The sequence below is a fragment of the Balaenoptera physalus genome (genome assembly GCF_965194825.1).
Source record: "Balaenoptera physalus genome assembly, chromosome: 21".
Lineage (NCBI taxonomy): Eukaryota > Metazoa > Chordata > Mammalia > Artiodactyla > Balaenopteridae > Balaenoptera > Balaenoptera physalus.
The window spans coordinates 17002307-17025510 of record NC_138902.1 but is presented as its reverse complement, the minus strand read 5'-3'; the positions used below and the strand labels follow the sequence as shown (position 1 = coordinate 17025510).

The 23204-nt window shown below is 39.7% G+C and overlaps 1 protein-coding gene across 5 annotated transcripts in view; it reads left to right on the top strand.

Moving 5' to 3' along the window:
• The window catches only part of UNC5D (unc-5 netrin receptor D), a 590870-nt gene that overhangs the window by 358749 nt on the left and 208917 nt on the right, over positions 1 to 23204 (top strand). For all 5 annotated transcript variants that reach the window (XM_082444614.1, XM_082444613.1, XM_082444611.1 and 2 more), the window contains exon 4: positions 17907 to 18010. In XM_082444614.1, the coding sequence (XP_082300740.1) occupies positions 17907 to 18010 (104 nt within the window). The remainder of the gene's footprint in view (positions 1 to 17906; positions 18011 to 23204) is intronic.

Below are 23204 nucleotides of genomic sequence, written 5' to 3'. Positions count from 1 at the left end.
AGTAGAACAATAGTATTCTCAAACATACAGAATATGGAACTTCTGAGTATTTTATTTCCATAGCTTTCAGTGGAATGTGATGTAAAGATACAGAATGTGAGTTAACTTTATTTTAATATGATTTAATACCGTGAAAACAAGGTAGCAGAGAACTCCTATATTTTCACCTAATTTTTGTCAAGATGTGCTATTTAGGTCATGCTTCACCTATTCTTTATGTACTGACATAGCCAAATCAATATCATCAATACACAGAAAGAGCCTTTTATGGAACTTGGAGATAAAGCAACCTTCGAAATCTTTCTACAGGCATGGTTTCGTTATGGAATCCCCACCCCTAGTCCCTGCTGAGGGGAGTGGTGCTGAGTGCCTTCTTAAGCATAGGTGGCCATGCTGTGTACCACATATGTCCACTGGCATGTCAACTGGACCAAGAATGCACACCTAGGTGGGTTAGCTGCTCATGAGTAGACTCAGAGTGAGACTTGCCCAGGAAGGGTGAGGTGATTGTGTACTTGTGGATTCTTGCTCTTCTGAGTATGGCTTGATCCTAAAAGAGAATCAGCAGTTGATAGAGGCACCAGAAAAGTAAAGACACAAAGAAGCAGGCAGTAGTGACCGTGAGATATCAGAAAACATGAGTAAATGCAAGTAACGGATAAGCAGAGGCCATTAAGACAGAACGGAGCGAGAGGCAATTGGTTAGGAGGGACACAAGTGACAGAAGCAACATGTGTGCTAAAAGGACGATGAAATAACCCACTTCAGAGAATTACATTGGCTCTCTTGACCCCCTTGCTTGGCCATGTTACAGTCTCCTTAAGACCTACTTACTTTGTGATCCTTATTGTTTCCTCCAAGCCTGGTGTGCGGTCTTTCTTGGTTTCTAATCAATCCTGGCCTCAGAATTAGGATTGTCTTCCGAATGTTCAGTTAATCCTCAAATTTTGATAGAATCTGAATGAATTTTTGCGTGTCCTTGTAAACAAAAGAAGAAACAAATACAATGGAATGTATTCAGTTGGGAATGACTCGATACAGAGCAGGTTAAGTTAGTACTCAAAGCATTTTGTGAAACTGCAGCTATTTCTTCCCACTGTCATGTGTGTCCCTGCTGCTGGATGCTGTCTTCCCAACCACTGTTGCCTGACGAACTATGCTACTTGTTGTGAAAGGGATAATGATACACCGTGCTAGTTATGAAATGATTTATTGACGACAGCAATTTAACAGCAGAGGAATGGCCGAGCACAGGGGATCTAGCAAAGCCCCAGCGTTATTCTGTGGCTCAGAGAGACAGCCTTGAGGAGACTCTGCACAACAGGACCTGCCTGGCATCATCCAAACTCCTTGATGTCCCAATAAACAAAACCTGCGTGTTGCCTGGCACCAAGGTGGAGTCAGAGGGAACATGGAAAGGTTCACACAATCCAGCTATGATCAAAGTTGCCCCTCCTTCACTGTTGCTGCCAGATTTACTCAGCAGGAGTTAAGGCTACAGAATTCAGAAATCTTAAGAGAAATCTACAGAGGGATTGGTTCAAGATGGTGGGGTAGAAGGACGTGCACTCACTCCCTCTTGCGATAGCACCGGAATCACAACTAACTGCTGAACAGTCATCTACAGGAAGACACTGGAACTCACCAAAAAATATACCCCACATCCAAAGACAAAGGAGAAGCCTCAAGGAAACGGTAGGAGGGGCACAATCACGGTAAAATCAAATCTCATAACCACTAGGTGGGTGACTCACAAACTGGAGAACAATAATACCACAGAGGTCCACCCACTGGAATGAAGGTTCTGAGCCCCACATCAAGCTTCCTAACCTGAGGTCCGGCAACAGAAGGAGGAATTCCCAGAGAATCAGACTTTGAAGGCTAGTGGGATTTGATTGCAGGACTTTGACAGGACTGCGGGAAACAGAGACTCCACTCTTGGAGGGCACACACAAAGGAGTGTGTGCACTGTGACCCAGGGGAAGGAGCAGTGACCCCGTAGGAGACTGAACCAGACCTACCTGCTAGTGTTGGAGGGTCTCCTGCAGGGGTGGGGGGGTGGCTGTGTCTCACTGTGAGGACAAGGACACTGGCAGCAGAAGTTCTGGGAAGTACTCCTTGGCTTGAGCCTTCCCAGAGTCCACCATTAGCCCCACCAAAGAGCCTGTGTAGGCTCCAGTGCTGGGTCACCTAAGGCCAAACAACCAACAGGGAGGGAACCCAGCCCTACCCATCAGCAGACAAGTAGATTAAAGTTTTCCTGAGCTCTGCTCACCACCAGTCCCTCCCATCAGGAAGCTTGCACAAGCCTCTTAGATAGCCTGGTCCACCAGAGGGCAGACAGCAGAAGCAAGAAGAACTACAATCCTGCAGCGTGTGGAACAAAAACCATGTTCACAGAAAGATAGACAAGATGAAAAGGCAGAGGGCTATGTACCAGATGAAAGAACAAGATTAAAACCCCAGAAAAACAGCTAAATGAAGTGGAGATAGGCAACCTTCCAGAAAAAAAATTCAGAATAATGATAGGGAAGATGATCCAGGACCTCGGAAAAAGAATGGAGGCAAAGATCGAGAAGATGCAAGAAATGTTTAACAAAGACCTAGAAGAATTAAAGAACACAAAGAGAGATGAAATGAAAAATACACTAGAAGGAAGCAGTAGCAGAATACCTGAGGCAGAAGAGAGGATAAGTGACCTGGAAGACAGAACGGTGGAACTCACTGCCATGGAACAGAATAAAGAAAAAAGAATATGAAGACAGCCTAAGAGACCTCTGGGACAACATTAAAGGCAACAACATTTGCATTATAGGGGTCTCAGAAGTAGAAGAGAGAAAGGACCAGAGAAAATATTTGAAGAGATTATAGTCAAAAACTTCCCTAACATGGGAAAGGAAATAGCCACCCAAGTCCAGGAAGTGCAGCAAGTCCCACACAGGATAAACCCAAGGAGAAACATGCCGAGACACATAGTATTCAAACTGGCAAAAATTAAAGACAAAGACAAAGTATTCAAAGCAGCAAGGGGAAAATGACAAATACCATATAAGGGAACTCCCATAAGGTTAACAGCTGATTTCTCAGCAGAAACTCTACAAGCTAGAAGGGAGTGGCACGATATGTTTACAGTGATGAAAGGGAAGAACTACAACCAAGATTACTCTACCCAGCAAGGATCTCATTCAGATTCGATGGAGAAATCAAAACCTTTACAGACAAGCAAAAGCTAAGAGAATTCAGCACCACCAAACCAGCTCTACAACAAATGCTAAAGGAACTTCTCTAAGTGGGAAACACAAGAGAAGAAAAGGACCTACAAAAACAAACCCAAAACAATTAAGAAAATGGTCATAGGAACATACATATCGATGATTACTTTAAACGTGAATGGACTAAATTCTCCAACAAAAAGACACAGGCTCGCTGAATGGATACAAAAACAAGACCCATATATATGCTGTCTACAAGAGACCCACTTCAGACCTAGGGACACACACAGACTGAAAGTGAGGGTATGGAAAAAGATGTTCCTTGCCAATGGAAATCAAAAGAAAGCTGGAGTAGCAATACTCAGATACAACAGGCTTTAAAATAAAGAACGTTACAAGAGACAAGGAACGACACCATATAATGATCAAGGGATCAATCCAAGAAGAAGATATAACAATTATAAATATATATGCACCCAACATAGGAGCACCCCAATACATAAGGCAAATGCTAACAGCTATAAAAGAGGAAATCGACAGTAGCACAATAATAGTGGGTGAATTTAATACCTCACTTATACCAATGCACAGATCATGCAGACAGAAAATTCATAAAGAAACACAAGCTTTAAATGACACACTAGACCAGGTAGATTTAATTGATATTTATAGGACATTTCATCCAGAAACATCAGATTACACTTTCTTCTCAAGTGCACATGGAACATTCTCCAAGATAGACCATATCTTGGGTCACAAATCAAGGCTCAGTAAATTTAAGAAAATTGAAATCATATCAAGCATCTTTTCTGATCACAGTCTATGAGATTAGAAATCAATTACAGGGAAAAAAACGTAAAAAACACAAACACATGGAGGCTAAACAATATGTTACTAAATAACCAAGAGATAACTGAAGAAATCAAAGAGGAAATAAAGAAATCCCTAGAGACAAATGACAAAGAAAACATGACGATCCAAAACCTATGGGATGCAGCAAAAGCAGTTCTAAAAGGGAAGTTTATAGCAATACAGTCCTACCTCAAGAAACAAGAAAAATCTCAAACAATCTAACCTTACACCTAAAGGAACTAGAGAAAGAAGAACAAACAAAACCCAAAGTTAGTAGAAGGAAAGAAATCATAAAGATCAGAGCAGAAATAAATGAAATAGAAACAAAGAAAACAATAGCAAAGATCAATAAAACTAAAAGCTGGTTCTTTGAGAAGATAACCAAAATTGATAAACCTTCAGCCAGACTCATGAAGAAAAAGAGGGAGAGGCCTCAGATCAATAGAATTAGAAATGAAAAAGGAGAAGTTACAATGGACACTGCAGAAGTACAAAGCATTATTAGAGACTACTATAAGCAACTCTATGCCAATAAAATGGACAACCTGGAAGAAATGGACAAATTCTTAGAAAGGTATAACCTTCCAAGACTGAAGCAGGAAGAAATAGAAAATGTGAACAGACCAATCACAAGGAATGAAATTGAAACTGTGATTAAAAATCTTCCAAAAAACAAAAGTCCAGGACCAGTTGGCTTCACAGGTGAATTCTATTGAAATTATAGAGAAGAGCTAACACCCATCCTTCTCAAACTCTTCCAGAAAATTGCAGAGCAGGAAACGCTCCCAAACTCATTCTATGAGGCCACCATCACCCTGATACCAAAACCAGACAAAGATACTACAAAAAAAGAAAATTACAGACCAATATCACTGATAAATATACACACAAGAATCCTCAACAAAATACTAGCAAACAGAATCCAACAACAGATTAAAAGGATCATACACCGTGATCAAGTGGGGTTTATCCCAGGGCTGCAAATATTCTTCAATATATATAAATCAATCAATTTGATACACAATATTAACAAATTGAAGAATAAAAACCATATGATCACCTCAATAGATGCAGAAAAAGCTTTTGACAAAATTCAACACCCATTTATGATAAAAACTCTATAGAAAGTGGGCATAGAGGGAACCTACCTCAACATAATAAAGGCCATTTACGACAAACCCACAGCAAACATCTTTCTCAATGGTGAAAAACTGAAAGCATTTCCTCTAAGATCAGAACAAGACAAGGATGTCCACTCTTGCCACTATTATTCAACATAATTTTGGAAGTCCTAGCCACAGCAATCAAAGAAGAAGGAATACAAATTGGAAAAGAAGTAAAACTGTCACTGAAGATGGCATGATACTATGCATAGATAATCCTAAAGATGTCACCAGAAAACTAGTAGAGCTAATCAATGAATTTGGTAAAGTTGCAGGATACAAAATTAATGCACAGAAATCTCTTGCATTCCTATACACTAACAACGAAAGATCAGAAAGAGAAATTAAGGAAACAATCCCATTCACCGTTGCAACAAAAACAATACAATACCTAGGAATAAACCTATCTAAGGAGGTAAAAGCCCTGTACTCAGAAAACTATAAGACACTGATGAAAGAAATCAAAGATGACACAAGCAGGTGGAGAGATATACCGTGTTCTTGGATTGGAAGAATCAATATTGTGAAAATGACTATACTACTCAAAGCAATCTACAGATTCAATGCAGTCCCTATCAAATTACCACTGGCATTTTTTACAGAACTGGAACAAAAAATCTTAAAATTTGTATGGAGACACAAAAGACCCGGAATAGCCAAAGCATTCTTGAGGGGAAGAAACGGAGCTGGAGGAATCAGACTCCCTGACTTCAAATTATACGACAAAGCTACAGTAATCAAGGCAGTATGGTACTGGCACAAAAACAGAAATATAGATCAATGGAACAGGATAGAAAGCCCAGAGATAAACCCATGCACCTATGGTCAGCTAATCTATGACAAAGGAGGCAAGGATATATAATGGAGAAAAGACAGTCTCTTCAATAAGTGGTGCTGGGAAAACTGGACAGCTACATGTAAAAAATGAAATTAGAACACTCCCTAACACCATACACAAAAATAAAATGGATTAAAGACCTAAATATAAGGAGAGAGAGTATAAAACTCTTAGAGGAAAACATAGGCAGAACACTCTATGACATAAATCACAGCAAGATCCTTTTTGACCCATCTACTAGAGAAATGAGAATAAAAACAAAAATAAACAAATGGGACCTAATCAAACTTAAAAAACTTTTATACAGCAAAGGAAACCATAAACAAGATGAAATGATAACCCTCAGAATGGGAGAAAATATTTGCAAACAAAGCAACTGACAAAGGATTAATCTAGAAAATATACAAGCAGCTCATGCAACTCAATATCAAAAAAGCAAACAACCCAATCCAAAAGTGGGCAGAAGACCTAAATACACATTTCTCCAAAGAAGATATACAGATTGACAACGAACACATGAAAGGTTGCTCAACATCACTAATCATTAGAGAAATGCAAATCAAAACTACAGTGAAGTATCACCTCACACCAGTTAGAATGGGCATTATCAGAAAATCTACAAACAACAAATGCTGGAGAAGGTGTAGAGAAAAGGGAACCCTCTTGCACTGTAGGTGGGAATGTAAATTGAGACAGCCACTATGGAGAACAGTATGGAGGTTCCTTAAAAAACTAAAATTAGAATTACCCTATGACCCAGCAATACCCCTACTGGGCATATACCCAGAGAAAACCATAATTCAAAAAGACACATGCACCCCAGTGTTCATTGCAGCACTATTTACAGTAGCCAGGTCATGTAAACAACCTAAATGCCCATCGATAAACTAATAGATAAAGAAGATGTGGTACATGTATATAATGGAATATTACTCAGCTATTAAAAGGAACAGAATTGGGTCCTTTGTAGGGATGTGGATGGCCTAGAGAGTGTCATACAGAATGAAGTAAGTCAGAAAAACAAGTATTGTATATTAACGCATATATGTGGAATTTAGAAAAATGGTACAGATGAACCGGTTTACAAGGGAGAAATGGAGACACAGATGTAGAGAACAAATGTATGGACACCAAGAGGGGAATACGGCGGGAAGCGGGTGGTGGTGGGATGAATTGGGAGATTGGGATTGACATGTATACACTAATATGTATAAAATAGTTAACTTATAAGAATTTACTGTATAAAATAAAATTTAAAAAAAAACAAAACTGGGATTCTCCTAATCCAGAAGAAAAAAAATCTGCATGTGGAATTGTCCTTTATTCCTTCAAAGAGACAACAACATCAACACCAGACGATCCACAGCAAACCCATGAAGTGACAACTAGGGGCAGCCTGGCATCAGCAGGGATTAGTGGGTCAAGCAATGGGCAGAATTCATAGACGTAAGCGAGGCAGAGGTTTTAAGCCAGGCTGGCAAGAGAAGCATTGGTAAATGCACCAAAGACGAGGAGATTATCACCAAGGAAAGCACTGACCTGACAGAAAGCCTTTTATATGCTTCCTTTGGGAACTAAAGTTAGGAGCTGAGACCTCAGGTTGTAACCCTCCGGGGCTGGAGGATTTAGGCAGAACCAAATGGGGGCACCAAGCCTTGACTTTCATTTCGTTGGCATCCAGCTGTTCTGCATTTGAACCAGCCCTTTTATTACAACAAATGATCTGTATTTGGCTGAGTTACAAATTCCTTTTATGTATGACAAATGGGGTCTGTTGTTCCTTTGGTCATATATGGCTGGGAAAGATTTGACCCTGATTTGAATACCAGTGTATTTGAGCACTAGTGGTACATTGTACCATCCTCCTGCAATCTTAACAAATGACTATGACTACTAAAAAAAAAAAAAGACTATGATTTTTCACTGGCTGATTTGGTTTGAATGAGTAAATTATTTTTATTTCATTGCATTAACTGCCAGAACATTGAGTGAGCCGATAACTCCCTGGTGTTTCTGAGCTGCAAAGAACTATTATTTGGAATTGAATTTTTATTGATTTTCTTGTGCTACAATGACTTTTCTAACATAGTAGCATGAAAGGAAAATGAGAAAAAGGCCAAATAGGGAATAGGGTGAGGAAAGGGAGGCTGCCGCTTCCCATGGCCCGGCCCCAGATGAACTACTTATTGGCAGGTACTGCTGCTTCTGGTTGATCCTGTTGCTGATTAAATGATTTACAGGTTAGCCCAAATACCTGGCTTCATCACCTTCCCCTCCTCTTCCCGTCTGCTTTGTTTCTAGTCATCATGTGCCTCGTTGGCATTCTGCTGTGGAACTGAGCAGGGGGACGGTGAAGTGGGTGCAGAAGCAAACAGGGTCATGCTCCAAATCGGTCAGTGTTGATGATTGTTAGTATCATTCATACTAGCAATGAAGATGAGAATGAATAAGTGTTACTTTAACATCACTGTAGTACATTAATCTATTGTTGTTTTTGCTTCTCCTGGTCATTTTAACTACTGGAGACTTAGTTGTATATTAGTTTATAATAACCGTTCAGATGAGCTGAAATGGAAACTCACTGACTTATTCATTCCTTCAACGAATATTTATTAAGTGACTACTGTATACCCTTCCGGGTACTAGAGGAAAGGCAATGAACAAAACAGATGAAAGATTTTTTTCTCATGTGCAGAGATTTCCCATACGTAAAATCAAAGAAGACTATCTTAGCACTTACTAAAGATTGAAAAATATAGTTCTTCTTGCTTCCTTTAATAGATATCGTAGGAGTGAAACTTGATAGAATAAAATGAAACAAAATGTACTTCTTCCCTGGCTTCTGATTCAGTTTGGTCTAGTTTAGAGAATCTTGACAACTTGTAGGAAAAGTGGGTTTTTTTTGGACATTATTTTTTCTGGCTATAAAAGTAATCCACATTCATCACAGAAAATTTTAGAAAACGCAGAAACAGATGCAGAAGATACTGAATATACCCGTATTCATACAGTAGCAAATCTTTGAAATGCTGAGTGATTTCTCTTTAGGGCTTTTCCTATGACATATGTATAGTAATCCCATACCAGTTGCTATTTAAAATTTTTTAAATCTTCAATCTTGATGTGTATGTATGCAGTTTGGTTCAGTTCCCTTATACAAAATAATGTGAAATTATTATTTTTCTTCTTTCCATAGACCATGTGAGCATAAGTGAGATCGGAAGGTGGAAATCTATTTATGTTCCACCCTCTCAATATATATGAATAGAAGACCAAGTGTAATAAAAGAGTGTCCTTATATGATGTGATAACTTATGGAAAGAGAGGTAGCTAGGCAAGCATTTTGCAGAGACTTACAAGAAACAAGAGAGCCTCTATATGCAAAAAAAAAAAATTTTTTTTTAAGCCAGTAAAAGCCCTATTGAAACAGTAATGAGGTACAGAGAGATAAAGATTCTTATTAAGTCAAGGTGCTAATAAGTGGCAGACCAAGAATTCAAACAAATACAGGCATACCTTGTTTTATTGTGGTTCGCTTTATTGCGAATACCGCGTTTTTTACAAATTGAAGGTTTCTGGCAACCCTGTGTTGAGCAAGTCTATCAGTGTCATTTTTCCAGCAGCATTTTTTCACTTTGTGTCTCTGTGTCACATTTTGGAAATTCTCACAGTATTTCAAACTTTTTCATTATATTCATTATGGTAATCTGTGTAGTGATCTTTGATGTCACTATTGTAATTGTTTTGGGGTGCCATGAAGCACGCCCATGTAAAATGGTGAACTTAATCCGTGAATTTTGGTCCACCAACCAGTTGTTCCCCCATCTCTCTTCCTCTCCTTGAGTCTCCCTATTCCCTGAGACACAATGATATTGAAATTAGGCCAATTAAAAACCCGACAATGGCCTCTAAGTGTTCATGTGAAAGGAAGAGTTACACATATCTCACTTTAAATCAAAAGCTAGAAATGATTAAGCTTAGTGAGGAAGGCATGCTGAAAGCTGAGATAAGCCAAAAGCTAGGCCTTTTGCATTAAACAGTTAGCCAAGTCGTGAATGCAAAGGAAAAGTTCTGGAAGGAAATTAAAACTGCTACTTCAATGAAAACACAAATGATAAGAAGCAAAACAGCCTTATGACTGACGTGGAGAAAGTTTGAATGGTGCGACCAGACGTAACATTCTCTTAAATCTAAGCCTAATCCAGAGCAAGACCCTACGTCTTTTCAATTCTGTGAAGGCTGAGAGAGGCAAGGAAGCTGCAGAAGAAAAGTTTGAAGTAGCAGAGGTTCATTCATGAGGTATAAGGAAAGAAGGGCATTTTCATAACATAGGTGAAGCAGCAAGTGCTGAGGTAGAAGCTGCAGCAGGTTATCCAGAAGATCTAGCTGAGATAATGAGGGAGGCTGTGCTAAACAACAGATTTTCAGTGTAGATGAAACAGCCTTCTAGTGGATTTGAAAATTTTAAGTGGTTTTTATTGTCCACCGCCAGATTTTCTTTTTAAATCATAACTCAAATACTTAATTCATTACTTTGTCTTCTCATTAGTTTATATAAAAAGGTAATGTTTTCAGAAAGGATATATGGCTACCTACAATCTCTTGAAACTATCATGTCTGAGACTATATTGTTATTAGTTTGCTCATGAATAATAACTTATTTGGGAATGGAAAATTAGTTCCCGTGCTTTTTTGCTAAAAACAAAAACATAGATTTGGTTACATAATTAGAGACTCTGGTATTTGCTAATACAGGGAAAAGTTTCAGTTGTAGCCTGCTTTTTGTTTCATTGTCAGTTCTTTCTTTATTACAAATTTTATTTATTCATCGAGCTTTATGGAGAAGATATATTTGACAAATACCATTGTGTAACTTTAAGGAGCACAATGTGATGATTTGATATATCTTTATATTGAGGAATGAGGACCACACTAATGTTAATTAACAGTATCCATCACCTCACACAGTTTTATATGTATAGTAGTGAGAACATTTAAAATTTACTCTCAATAAATTTCACATATACAATACAGTACTGTTAACTATATCCACTGTGCTCTATGTTAGGTCCCCAGAACTTATTCATCTTATGACTTGAAGTTTTATCCTTTAACCACCATCTTCCATTTCCCTCACCCCTCAACCCCTGGCAACCAACAATCTACTCCTTGTTTCTTTGAGTTGAGCTTTTTTAGATTTCACATATGTGGAATCATACATTATATGCTTCATCTATGTGAGCTCATGCAGTATTTGTCTTTATCTGATTTATTTCACTTAGCATGTGTGTGTGCATGTGTGTATCATATTTTATTCATCTGTTCATCCATCTGTGGACACTTAGGTCATTTCCATATCATTGTAAGTAATGCTGCAATGAACATGGGGGTGCAGATATCTCTTCTAGATAGTGATTTTCTTTCCTTTGGATATATATGCAGGAATGGGATTGCTGGATCATATGGTTGTTTTTTTTTTTTTTTAATTTTAGGAACTTCCATACTGCTTTCCATAGTGGCTGCACCAATTTACATTCCCACCAACAGTGCACAACAGTTCCCTTTTCTCTACATCCTCATGAAAACTTAACTCTTATCCTTTTGATATTGGCCATTCTAACAGGAGTGAGGTGATATCTCACTGTGGATTTGATTTTTGCATTTCTCTGATGATTAGTGATGTTGAACACCTTCTCATGTACTTACTGGCCATTTGTATATCTTCTTTGGAAAAATGTCTATTCAAGTCCTTTGCCCATTTTTTAAATTGGATTATTTGATTTTTTTTGCTACTGTGTTGAATGAGTTCCTTATATATTTTGTATAGTAACACCTTATCATATAAATGGTTTCAAAATATTTTCTCCCATTCCTTAGGTTGGCATTCACTTTGTTGATCATTTCTTTTGCTGCACAGAAACTTTTTAATTTGTTATAGTCTTACTTGTTTATTTTTTTCTTTTGTTGCTTGTGCTTTTGGTGTTATATGCAAAAAAATTATCGTCAAGAAGCTTCTTTTTTTCCCTTTGTTTTCCTCTAGGAGTTTCACAGTTTCAGACTTTATATTTAAGTCTTTGATCCATTTCAAGTTAACTTTTCTGTGTGGTGTAAGGGAAGAGTTCTTCTCTTTCACATTTCATTCTTTCACATGTGCATATATCCAGTTTGTCCAGCACCACTATTGAAGAGACCATCCTTTCCCCATTTGGTATACTTGTATCCCTTGTCAAATATTGAACCATACATATGAGGTTTTATTTCTGGGTCCTCGATTCTGTTTCATAGATCTATTTGTCTGTTTTTATACCTATACCGTACTGTTTTGATTACTACTGCTTTGTAGTACAGTGTGAAATCAGGAAATGCAGTGCTTCCTGCTTTGTTCTTTTTCAGGATTGTTTTGGCTCTTCAGGGTCTTTTGTGGTTCCATGCTAAGTTTAGGATTTTTGTTCTGTTTCTGTGAAAATGACATTGGGATTCTGATAGGGATTTCATTGAATTGGCTTTGGATAATATGGACATTTTAACAATATTAATTCTTTCAATCTGTGAAATTTTTAGTTACTTCTGTTTATTTACTGTAAAATACTTGTAAAATTATTTTTACAATTTTAAAAAATTTTGTTAATTCAAACTTTCAACTATGATATGTCCAGGAACTTTTTTTTCTTTTCAGAATTATTTTGCTTGTATGCAATGAGCTCTTTTGTATGCTGAAGTTGGTTTGTTTTCCAGCTTGGAGAAGACATTGTTAGCATTATTAAATTAATTATCATTTATTTTCTTTGAGCTTGTTGTCTCCTTCTAAATTTCCAATGATATTTAAATCATATTTCTCTATCTCAACATTATCTTTTGTTATTTATTTCATCTTTTTTTCTGGTAAATTCATTATCATTTTATCATTTTCCTCTTAGCTCACTTATTCAACGTGTATTTATTAAGAACCTTCCCTGTATCAGCTGGTTAGTAGGCACTGGGACTATAAGGGTGAACATCTCAGTCATAAAGCCCACATTCACTGAACTGATGATCTAGTGAGGAAAACAGATACGGAGTAAGCAATTATTAGAGCCCTACTAGAGGACATTTCTTAAACTGGGTTTTGCTGGATGCTAAGCCATTGCCTTCTATCTCTAAAACCACTGGTTTGTAAATTTGTGAAGCTAAGGCTGGGACTTCCTTGCCAGATCCCGGCTCCCTGTAAGGTTCCACCAATAGGGGGTGCCACAGGAGACTGGACAGTGAAATAGGGAAGAAGGGTACTTCTTTCTGTTCATTTTCTGTCTTTGTCACCATCATCCCAGCAGAGTTTCTTTATCTTAGAAGTGGCAGCTTCTTCTTGTTTCGCACTTACGTTTTTTAAGTACTTCCAGATCCAGCTTTATTATGCTCTCCCTCCATCCCCTTCGCCCAAGAGATGCCAGCGCCAGTCTGGTGGACAGTCTTTCTTCAGAGGTCTAGGTCTTGACGCCTTGGGTCTGTCTTCCAAGTTCCTGAGGTGCCAGCACCAAAACCCAGTGCCCTCTCCTTGGAGAACTGAGCCATCTCTAAGCTTCAAAGTTCTATAACCCCAGCCTCTTCCCTTCGTTCCCCCATTCCCCATCCTTAGGGTGGGACCAGTTCCTAGCAGTTCCCCCTTTTGCCTTTTTAGTCCTTCAATTTTTACATTAATATTTTCTGTTAAAACATCTGGTGTGCTTTCTGTTTTCCTGTCTGGATCCTGACTGATAAATCTGTCTTCTGTTTCACTAGTTCAGTTTTCAGCAGTCTTCAGTCTGCTGTCTACCATCTCCATGATATATATATATATACATATATATATATGTATGTGTATATATATATATATATATATGTATATATATATTTCTAATTCAGCAGTTATGTTGTTTTTTTCTTCTTGCATAGTGGCAGTTTTCTTGATCTCAGATGTTATCCTATTTATAAATCCCTACTCTAGATCCTCAGTTACTATTTCTTTTTGATTTTAAAGAACTTAAATTAGAAGTTATCTAAAAATGCCTCTTGTTTCCAGTCTTAGAGGAAGCCATTTAATTTCAGTTCTATGGTTTGTCTCCTTCATTTGTAACATAATTCTTTTTATATGGCTGGGGATGTTTTTCCTACTATTAGAAGTTACACAGGTTCCTATCTGAATCTTTCAAGCCTTGGAACTAACATAGGTTATAAAAGTATCTAGTTTGCCAGTTCAGAAACTAATTAGGTTGGGAATTCCCTGGTGGTCTGGTGGTTAGGACTCTGCACTTCCAGTGCCAGGGGCCTGGGTTCAATCCCTGGTCAGGGAACTAAGATCCTGCAAGTTGTGCGGTGTGGCCAAAAAAAAAAGAGAAACTAATTAGGTTGGGTAACCTATTGTGAGACTCATAGGTAGAGTGGAAAGCATTTCCTTCTATGTCTAAGAATTTATTTCCATAATTTTTACTATTTTCAGTAGCTTTCTGGAATTTGTCTGGTGTATTTGCCCTCCTTGGGAATCAAAAATGCCAGTGTTCCTGCCACTAGTATTAGGCACAGGCCAGGACTCAGTGTCACTTGGGTTTCTCATTTGGTGTGATATCTAGTGTGTGGTGGGCTGCCTATGATGAGTTGGATCCATATATATGACACCCCAGTTGTTGCCTGACCCCCTACTCTACTGCCTTTAATCTTTAATCTTTGTATCTCCACATTTAGAAGTGTCCATATACTTCTTGTTGGAACCCTTCAGTGGTGATTGCAAATGTCAGTTGGGAAGATCAAGAAGTTGTGTGGGTCCTTTCTTCAATCTGATCCTGGCTGTATGAGATCTACCAGAAATTTCTCAAAGCTTCTTGTTTATAGACTATACCCTTTCCTACATCCCAGTGTCAGTACAGGGTTTTCCTTCTTTATATACATATTTGCTTAGCTAGTTCATTGAGCAGGTGGGAATGGGGAGGAAAAACGACTTCACTCTAGTTTTTCATCAGCCAATGTAGTTACTGTAGGGGAGTGTGGAAGTACCCGAAAACTCTACATTTTGTTACCTTTTCCATTTCTAGTGAGCAAAGAAAGGAAACAGAAGATAAAATAGAAATAGTATAAGGCAAAATAGAAATTCACGCTCTTCTTTTTCTGTGCTTCATTTGGTTGAATGCAGATTATTTGGTGTTGTCAAAACTGCAGTCATCATGTAGCAGCCCTGGGTAAGACTTCCTTTAGAAAACAAAGCAATCAAAGAAAAGAAAAACATGGCAAACAAACCAAACAAAATTAACCACAAAAACACAACCCTTTCTTTCCATTAACAAACTGATGTGTCATGTAAGAGTCACTCACACTCTACAATAGATTCATTTCAATATAGAGTCATCCCCTTTATCTGTGGTTTCAGTTACCCATGGTCAACCTTACTCTGAAAATATTAAATGTAAAGTTCCAGAAATAATTCATAAGTTTTCAGTCACATACCATTCTGAGAAGCATGATGAAATCTCATGCCATCCAACTACATCCTGCCCAGGAGGTGAATCATCCCTTTGTCCAGAGTAAATCGCCCATTAATCTCTTAGTAACCATCTCGGTTATCACATCAACTGTCCTGGTATCACAGTACTTGAGTTTAAGTAACCCTTCTTTTAATTGATAATGGCCCCAAAGTGCAAGGGTGGTGATGCTGGAAATTCGTATATGTCAAACAGGTGCTGGAAAGTGCTTTCTTTAAGTGCTTTCTTTAGGTGAAGGTGAAAGTTCTTGACTTAATAAGGAAAGAAAAAATTGTATGCTGAGGTTGCTAAGCTCTATAGTAAGCACAAATCTTCTATCCGTGAAATTGTGAGAAGGAAAAAGAAATTCATGCTAGTTTTGCCGTCATACCCCATAATGGCCAGAATACATGAAGAGTACTGAGTTAAGGTGGAAAAGCATTAAATTTGTACAATAAGATATTCTGAGAGAGAGATTACATTCACATAACTTTTATTACAGTATATTGTTTTAATTGTTCTATTTTATTATTAGTATTATAGATCTCTTACTGTGCCTTATTTATAAATTGAACTTTATCATAGGTATGTATGCATAGGAATAAACAGTATATATAGGATTTGGTACTATCTGTGGTTTCAGGCATCCACTGGGGTTCTTGGAATGTATCCTCCATGGATAAAGGGGGGGTTACTATAGTCCTGATGAGTATATTAGTCATACAGAAAGGGGATTTCTGACTCAAGGATCCCTTGGGGGAGAGCAAAGGAGAATCTGTGGTCACATTTTGCAGGAAATGTGAGATTTTTCATTCTGGGGGTTATTCACATTTTCATCACTTGTAGTTTTGTCATCAGTTATGTGAACTTCCTCACACTTGGAGTCAGAAATTCTGAATCGTAAAGGCTGTGGCAATTTACAGATCTCCAGTGGAACGAAGCTTGGCTTTACAATTTGGGGGACAGCAGAGAAATGGGAAAATGGATCCTGCCACCTGCCTACAGTGTGGGTCCTTGTAAGATCCTTTGCTTCAAATACACTCCCGAAGGATCTCCGAATAGACAGCACTACCAACAGAAGACGTCAGTTGCCTCTGGGAGGGAAACCATTAATAGTAAAATTCCGAAGAAAGTGAATACATGGATTGCTGTTCTTTTTATTCATGGCGTGTTTCTGACTTGCTAAAAGCAAGTTTAATGTATTTATACAATTTATAAAGATGTAACTGATTCTGAAGCTCTGCTCTTTACAGAGAACATATTTCATGTTATTGTAAGCGCTAAAGAAAATTAAATCAATAAATCCACAGCCTGTAATTTGAGATTCTCGATTGAAGAAAAATACATTGTCCAGGAGGGAGGGGGAAACCTTCGAAAGACTTGTAAAACTGTCTTCGCTCCACCAATCCCAGGCCTTCAAGTGCCAGTGGGAATTAAGCTCGTGCTGTAAAATTATCGAAGTGTTGTTATGACACCTCAAAAAGAAGCAAAGGCCAACTCCCACTCTTGTTAATGAAGCATATGCTTAAGTGGAAAGCTGTGCAAATGATGCTCTTTCTCTCTTTCGAACTGTCCCTGTATCCTTTTCCCTGAGAAAGCTTTGCTGGCGAGCAGTCAGATACTGATGTCTAGACACTTGGTGAATTTTTCCCCATCACTGGCACTAATACTCTCCATGACCACTGGCAAGCCAGTTAACCTCTCCGAGTGTCACCCTTCCACGTGTAAAAGGTTAACAGTGCAGCTTGTTTGCAGAGAGCCTGGAACCTTCCATGAAACGCACTACATGGATACCCAACATTGCCGTTGGACTGGAGAGCGTTGTATCTTTTAATTATATGTTTGGTTGGATAGGTTATAGATTTTGTTGTGGTTGAATGTTGCCTCTTCTCCCTGGTTACAAATAAAAGACTAATAGGTAATCTCACTCTGTTACCATCTTCTAGAGCTCCCTAGAGGGTTAAGGGAATGGCAGAGGTTACAGGTTAATAATGCATTCTTTAGTTAATAAAATAAAAAATCACATGCATCTCAACTGCATAATAGCTGTGGATGGCAATTTATTAGGCCAAGTGCTTTATCAGATACTAAGTAGGTAATGCTGGCACAGACTCATGAAATAATGAGGTTTGTTTTTTTTTTCCTGCTTCCTCCAGGAAATCTTTTATCCTTCACCTCAATATAGAACATTAGGGACAGTTTTGTTAAGATTTCTTTCTTAACAAAAATGCTTGTGAATATTTAGGAACTCCTGAAACCAGTGACTTGTGTGTGTATCTAGGTTGTGACGTTCAGCTCACTATTTTGTAATCTTTGGAGCAAATGTGGATCCTACATGCCCCAGAGCAAAGTGTCATATCTTTCACGTTCTTTGCAGATTTACGGAAAAACTTCGAGCAAGACCCGCAGGGAAGGGAGGTTCCCATCGAAGGCATGATCGTGCTGCACTGCCGCCCGCCCGAGGGAGTTCCTGCTGCCGAGGTAAGATGAGGCCTGTTCCCAAGAGGGAGGGCCCGAGTCCTGTGTGCTACAGGTGATGAAAGCCAGCCTGGGGATGGCCTTGTTGCTGCCTGGCCCCAGCTGCTAAAGATGGTGAAGAGACTGATGGAAATAAGTTCGAAGAGGAAATTGTCTCTCCTCTAATTTCTTGTTGACACAAGCTCTTGCTAGGCAGCCCGGGTAGGAGTTGTTCTGTGCCTTTGCTTTTGGGGACCTCAGTGGTACAGGCAACATCTTCTGTGTCCTCCATCTGACCTTGGCTTCTGGATCAATCTAACAGGCAAATTCACGTGAAAAAGTGCAGAGAGAAGGAGGTCAGGCCCTAGTGCCAAGTTTCATGGATGTCTGCAGTTACTCATCCTTTATTTGCTTACGGGACAAACATTCCAGGAGTACTTGTTGTGTTTTAGGTGCTGCGCTGGCATGAGGGATACAAGAAGTGTTGAAGTCACAGGTTTCTGATCAGTTATCCATTGTTCACAGTGAGGCAGCAGGAATCCAGAGTTACTGTGGTTTTTGCTCCTTGCTTGTTTTCTAGAAACTTCTATCATATGGTTAGAATGTAATTATCAGCAATAACACATTGTGGTAGTAGAGATGGTGTCCTTTCAGTGACTATTAAAAGACGTTCTGTTGGACTAGTAATATGGTTATTAAGGCAGTATTGTGCGGGGGTACTCAGAGGTATAAAGAACGCTTGGTAGAATCCTGTGTTTATAAATGTAGGCCTGAGTCAAGCAGTAGATAGGCCAGCTGTGGCTTCTCTCTGGGAAGCTAGGAAACTGGCCTAAGAGCCGTGGTGGTTTAGTCACTGAGAAGTAGAGATATTTAAAAGACGAAAAAAAAGGATCCTTTGCCTCGCCTTTTAGCAAACACTGCTATGGGATTTTGCATTTGGAAGGAAAAAAGAGTGGAAAGTATCAAGGGGAATGAAAAAACATACACACTTGTCAATCTAGACGGGAAGCCTGCAGGGTGGACACTACTCAAAGCTCAAATGCTTCCCTGTAATGAAGTAAACGGACTTGAAAATTAAAGTGAACATTCCATGCATGATGTGAAATGATGAGAAAGGAAAATGCTTTTTTTTAGATTTGTATTGGGTTGGCCAAAAAGTTCGTTTGGGTTTTTCCGTAGCATCTTATGAAAATCCCAAATGAAGTTTTTGGCCAACCCAATATTTAATGTGAAACACTGTAGAGTGTGCCCTGGATTCCCGGGCAGGGGGGCAGGCAGCGGGGCGTTAGTGCCCAGGTGAATGTCAGTCTCGTTGAGGATGCCCCTGGGGTCTGACTTGGGTATCAGCAGTTTGCTATAGCCACCACCGGCTCTCATAACCAGGCTTCCTTCCCGGCCTGGGCTGGGTCACTCTGTCACTTTTGCCAGCATCGGAGAGGACTGAAGATGGAAGGAAGGTCATGGTTTTATTAGCTGTCCTGTGGGAACCGAACATTTCTCTGGATGTCTAGAAATTAATTTTTACAACTGGAAGAGAACTTAGATATTTCCCTGGCACAGCCTTTGCATTTTAGAGGCAAGAAAACTGATGCTCAGACCAGTGACCCACCAAAGGTCTTGCACCTATTTAAGCGATAACTGTTCGGTCTTCCAAAAGGTCCCCAGAGCACTCAGAGTAAAAGTCTATTTTATTTTGGCACCTTATGTGGTCCAGCATAACCTAGCCTGCTTTTGCCTCTGACCTCATCTTCTCCTCCTTAGCTTCTGACCCTGCTATAGCCACACTGGCCTCCTCACTCTTCCTCAGCTGCACCAGCCATGCATCTGCCCCAGGGCCTTTGCACATGCTGTCGCCTCTGCTAGAACACTCTTCCCCGGTTATTGCATCGATTCATCCCTTCCTTCAGGGCTTGCTTAGGTATCACCTGCTCAGTGAGGCCTGCTCGGGGCACTCTGAGGAAAATGTCACTTCCCTACCCTATATGTATAGTTTCAAGCCCCTTTCTCTGCTTTATATTAACTCAGCTCTTAGCACAAACATACTAAATTTATTTGGCTTATTTTCTGTCTATTAGAACTTATGCTCCACGAGGGGAATTTTGTTCATTTTTTATCGCTGTATCCCCAGAACATAAAACAGTGCTTTTCATATCCAGGTGTTCAATAAATATCTGTTGAATATGAATGAAAAATTGTTTCCTGCCTTTATTCCTGAATATTTGAGCTTGTACCAGGACTAGCCCCAGACAAAACTGTGAAATCCACTAGACTCTTGTTTTTTTTTGTTTTTCTCCTATTCTGGGTACTAGAAAATGGGTAAGACCTTCTTCACTCGGTCTTTGAAGACATAAATAGAAACAAAGAACAAAGGAGAGAAGGGTAAAGAATGTGCAGTCTGGAAAAGTATATAGAATAATAGCCAAAGGGGAAAATACACCTTGGTGTGTAAATGCGTGCATGAGTGTGTACACATGCATGCACACCCACACACACGCATTGAAGCATCTTCCCAGAGACTGCAAGGATTTAGGAATTATAAGGACTCTGAGGCTGTTTGGGGCCATGGTTGGGAGGGAGGAGTCCTGTGGGGAAGGGGGTTAGCCTCTAGGAAGTAAGCAGCCTTCCTAGCTGTTCACCTACTTGGGAAGAGCTGAACTTGGGTTGAAGTTGAAGCAGCTCTCTGGACATCCCTGCGAAGGTTTCTTGCCCCAGCACCCTGTTCTTGAAGGCAAATGAGTCGTGCCTATTGGCTCAGTTCATTTTCCATCTTTATTTGCTTCTGATATGCTTTTCAGCTGTAACCACGGGAGCAGAACAGGATGTGAAAAACTTCCGATAGCCACACACACTGATGTCAGTAAAAACATTTGGAAGAGTTGTTGAACAGTGGAGGAGGGAACACAATAAATACAGACATGTCAGTAAGAAAGTATATTTTCTTTTCTGGTACCTACCCTCCTGCCAGATTTCCACACTGTAGGTATTTACTTCCTGTATTAGTTTCCTAGGATTGCTGTGTCCAATTACTACTTACTGGGTAGCTTAAAACAATAAAAGTGGCTTCTCTCACAGTTCTGGAGTCTAGAAGTCTGAAATCAGGGTTCAGGCAGGGTTAGTTTTCCTGGGGGCTCTAGAAAATGAGCTTCTCTCTTAGCTTCTGGTGGTTTCTGGCAATCCTTGGTGTCCTTGGTTAGTAGACACATTACTACAGACAGTTCACATGGTATTCTTGTCTCTGTATCTCCACGTGTCTGAATTTTCCTCCTCTTATAAGGACATGAATTACTGGATTAGGGCCGACCTCAACCCAGTAAGGCCTCGTGTTAATGTTCTGGGTCACAGTACACCCTTTTCCAAATAAGGTCACGTGCACAGTTTACGTGTGGACATGAAATTTGGAAGGGGGCCACTCTTGGACTCAGTCCACTCCCCATTCCCCTTTTGACATCATGTCACTCTTATTTTTAGGCATGTAGATGTCATTAGAAATAAATTTCAGAGCCAGGCTGGCTGAAAGTAGATAGAGGGCCATTTCAAGGAGCAGCTGTGGCTGTAAGATGGTTTAAAACAGAAATTCTGAGCTGAGGTGGGAGGTGGAGGAGAAAGCTTTGTTTTCTACATTATGTATTATAGATGAAAATAGAGAGTGTTTCAGCTACACTGTGGGTTAATGGCTGTTGTGAGGCCCTAACAAGCTTTTATAGCGTCATCTTAAGGCGGGAAAGCATCTGGGTTCCAAACAACTTGAGTTACTTTGAAATTTCACTTATTTGTGAGTTGGATACTACCTGTATCTGTGCACCAATATTTACAGCTGTTTTAGTTTCAGTAATAGCTTACACACCTGTTATTACCACCAACATCTGTGTTTTTGTTGAAGGGAAGGCAGACCCAGAGAAGAAAGCTGTGAGAGAGACGGACACAGAGAGGGAAGGAAGGTGAAAATGTTCATACCTTCCACAGTCGGGGTCTCGCAGGGTGGAGAATGTCTACCAGTGCCTGTCAGGGGGTCTTCAGGTCTCAAAGAGTATTTTGGTGCTTACTGACCTCATAGTCATGCGAGGAACCTACAGTCATGACTCTTCTGAATGGCGGTAACTGGGAACTGTGCTTGGAAATTGATTAGTTGTGAAATTGTCACTGTGAAATAGCATCCGTCAGAATTATCTTCTCTGAGCAGACGGTGTTCCACTCTCTCCACTGTACCACTGGTTCCCTTCCTGCCCACCTCCTGTGGGACCCAAGGGGTCATCACCAGAAGGAGTTGTGGCTGGCAGGGCTACTGATGTACCAGCTGGTTTTGTCCTGCAGTGGCATAGGAGGTGGAGGTCTCCTTGGCACATTGAAAGGAACCTTGGGGGCAAGTCTTATTTTCCCAAGACATATACGATTGTCTTCTCTCTGCAAGGTAGAACTTACTTGGCAATTAACTAACTCCATCTATATGACCAGAGAAGGTAGTTTGTATAAGAATAGAAAGAGCCACCATGTATGGAGTTATCTCCGTGTGCCAGGCACTGTGTTTAGTAGTTTCTCTGTGTTACTTGATTTAATTTGCAGAAGACTGCTGTGAGATGCTGGAAAGCTATTGGTACTTCGTCCATCTTACAGAACTTGTCCAAGCTCTCAGATCACCGAGAAGCCAATTGAACCTCAAAGCTCAGATCTTTCTTTTCTTTGATAGTTTGTGTTTCTTTCTAGTGAGACGGTGGGTTTTGTTAATTTCCCCCAAAGCCTTTATGAAACTTGGGAGCCCCTAGGCCAGTGATAGCATATCTGCTTGTTCTGCTGCCTGACATTCCACCCACCCTTAGAAATAGAGTTTTTTGTTTAAAATCTCTTCTAGCTAATTTGCTAATCCTAAATCTGCTATAAATGCTGTGTTTCTTTCTTTGAAATAGGTAATCTGGTGATAAAACTAAGAACAGAACAGAGAGAATAGAGACTTTGGGAGCTGAGGATAAAGGAGCCTGGAGCAGGGCAGCCCTGGAGTCTCTGCGCTCCCAAGGACCAGGAGCCTGGGTTGGATGCTATCTTAGGAAATGCAAAGTACTGAATGTCTACAGTTACAGAGAGGGTGCCTTGGAGGGGAAGAAAAGGGGGCATATGAAGGGGAGAGGATAAGGGTAATCTCTACTCTCATTACAATTTTCCCCACATTTGGCCATGGCCCCGACAGATCTCCTTGTCGTGAAGGGCCCTGGATATATTCTGATGA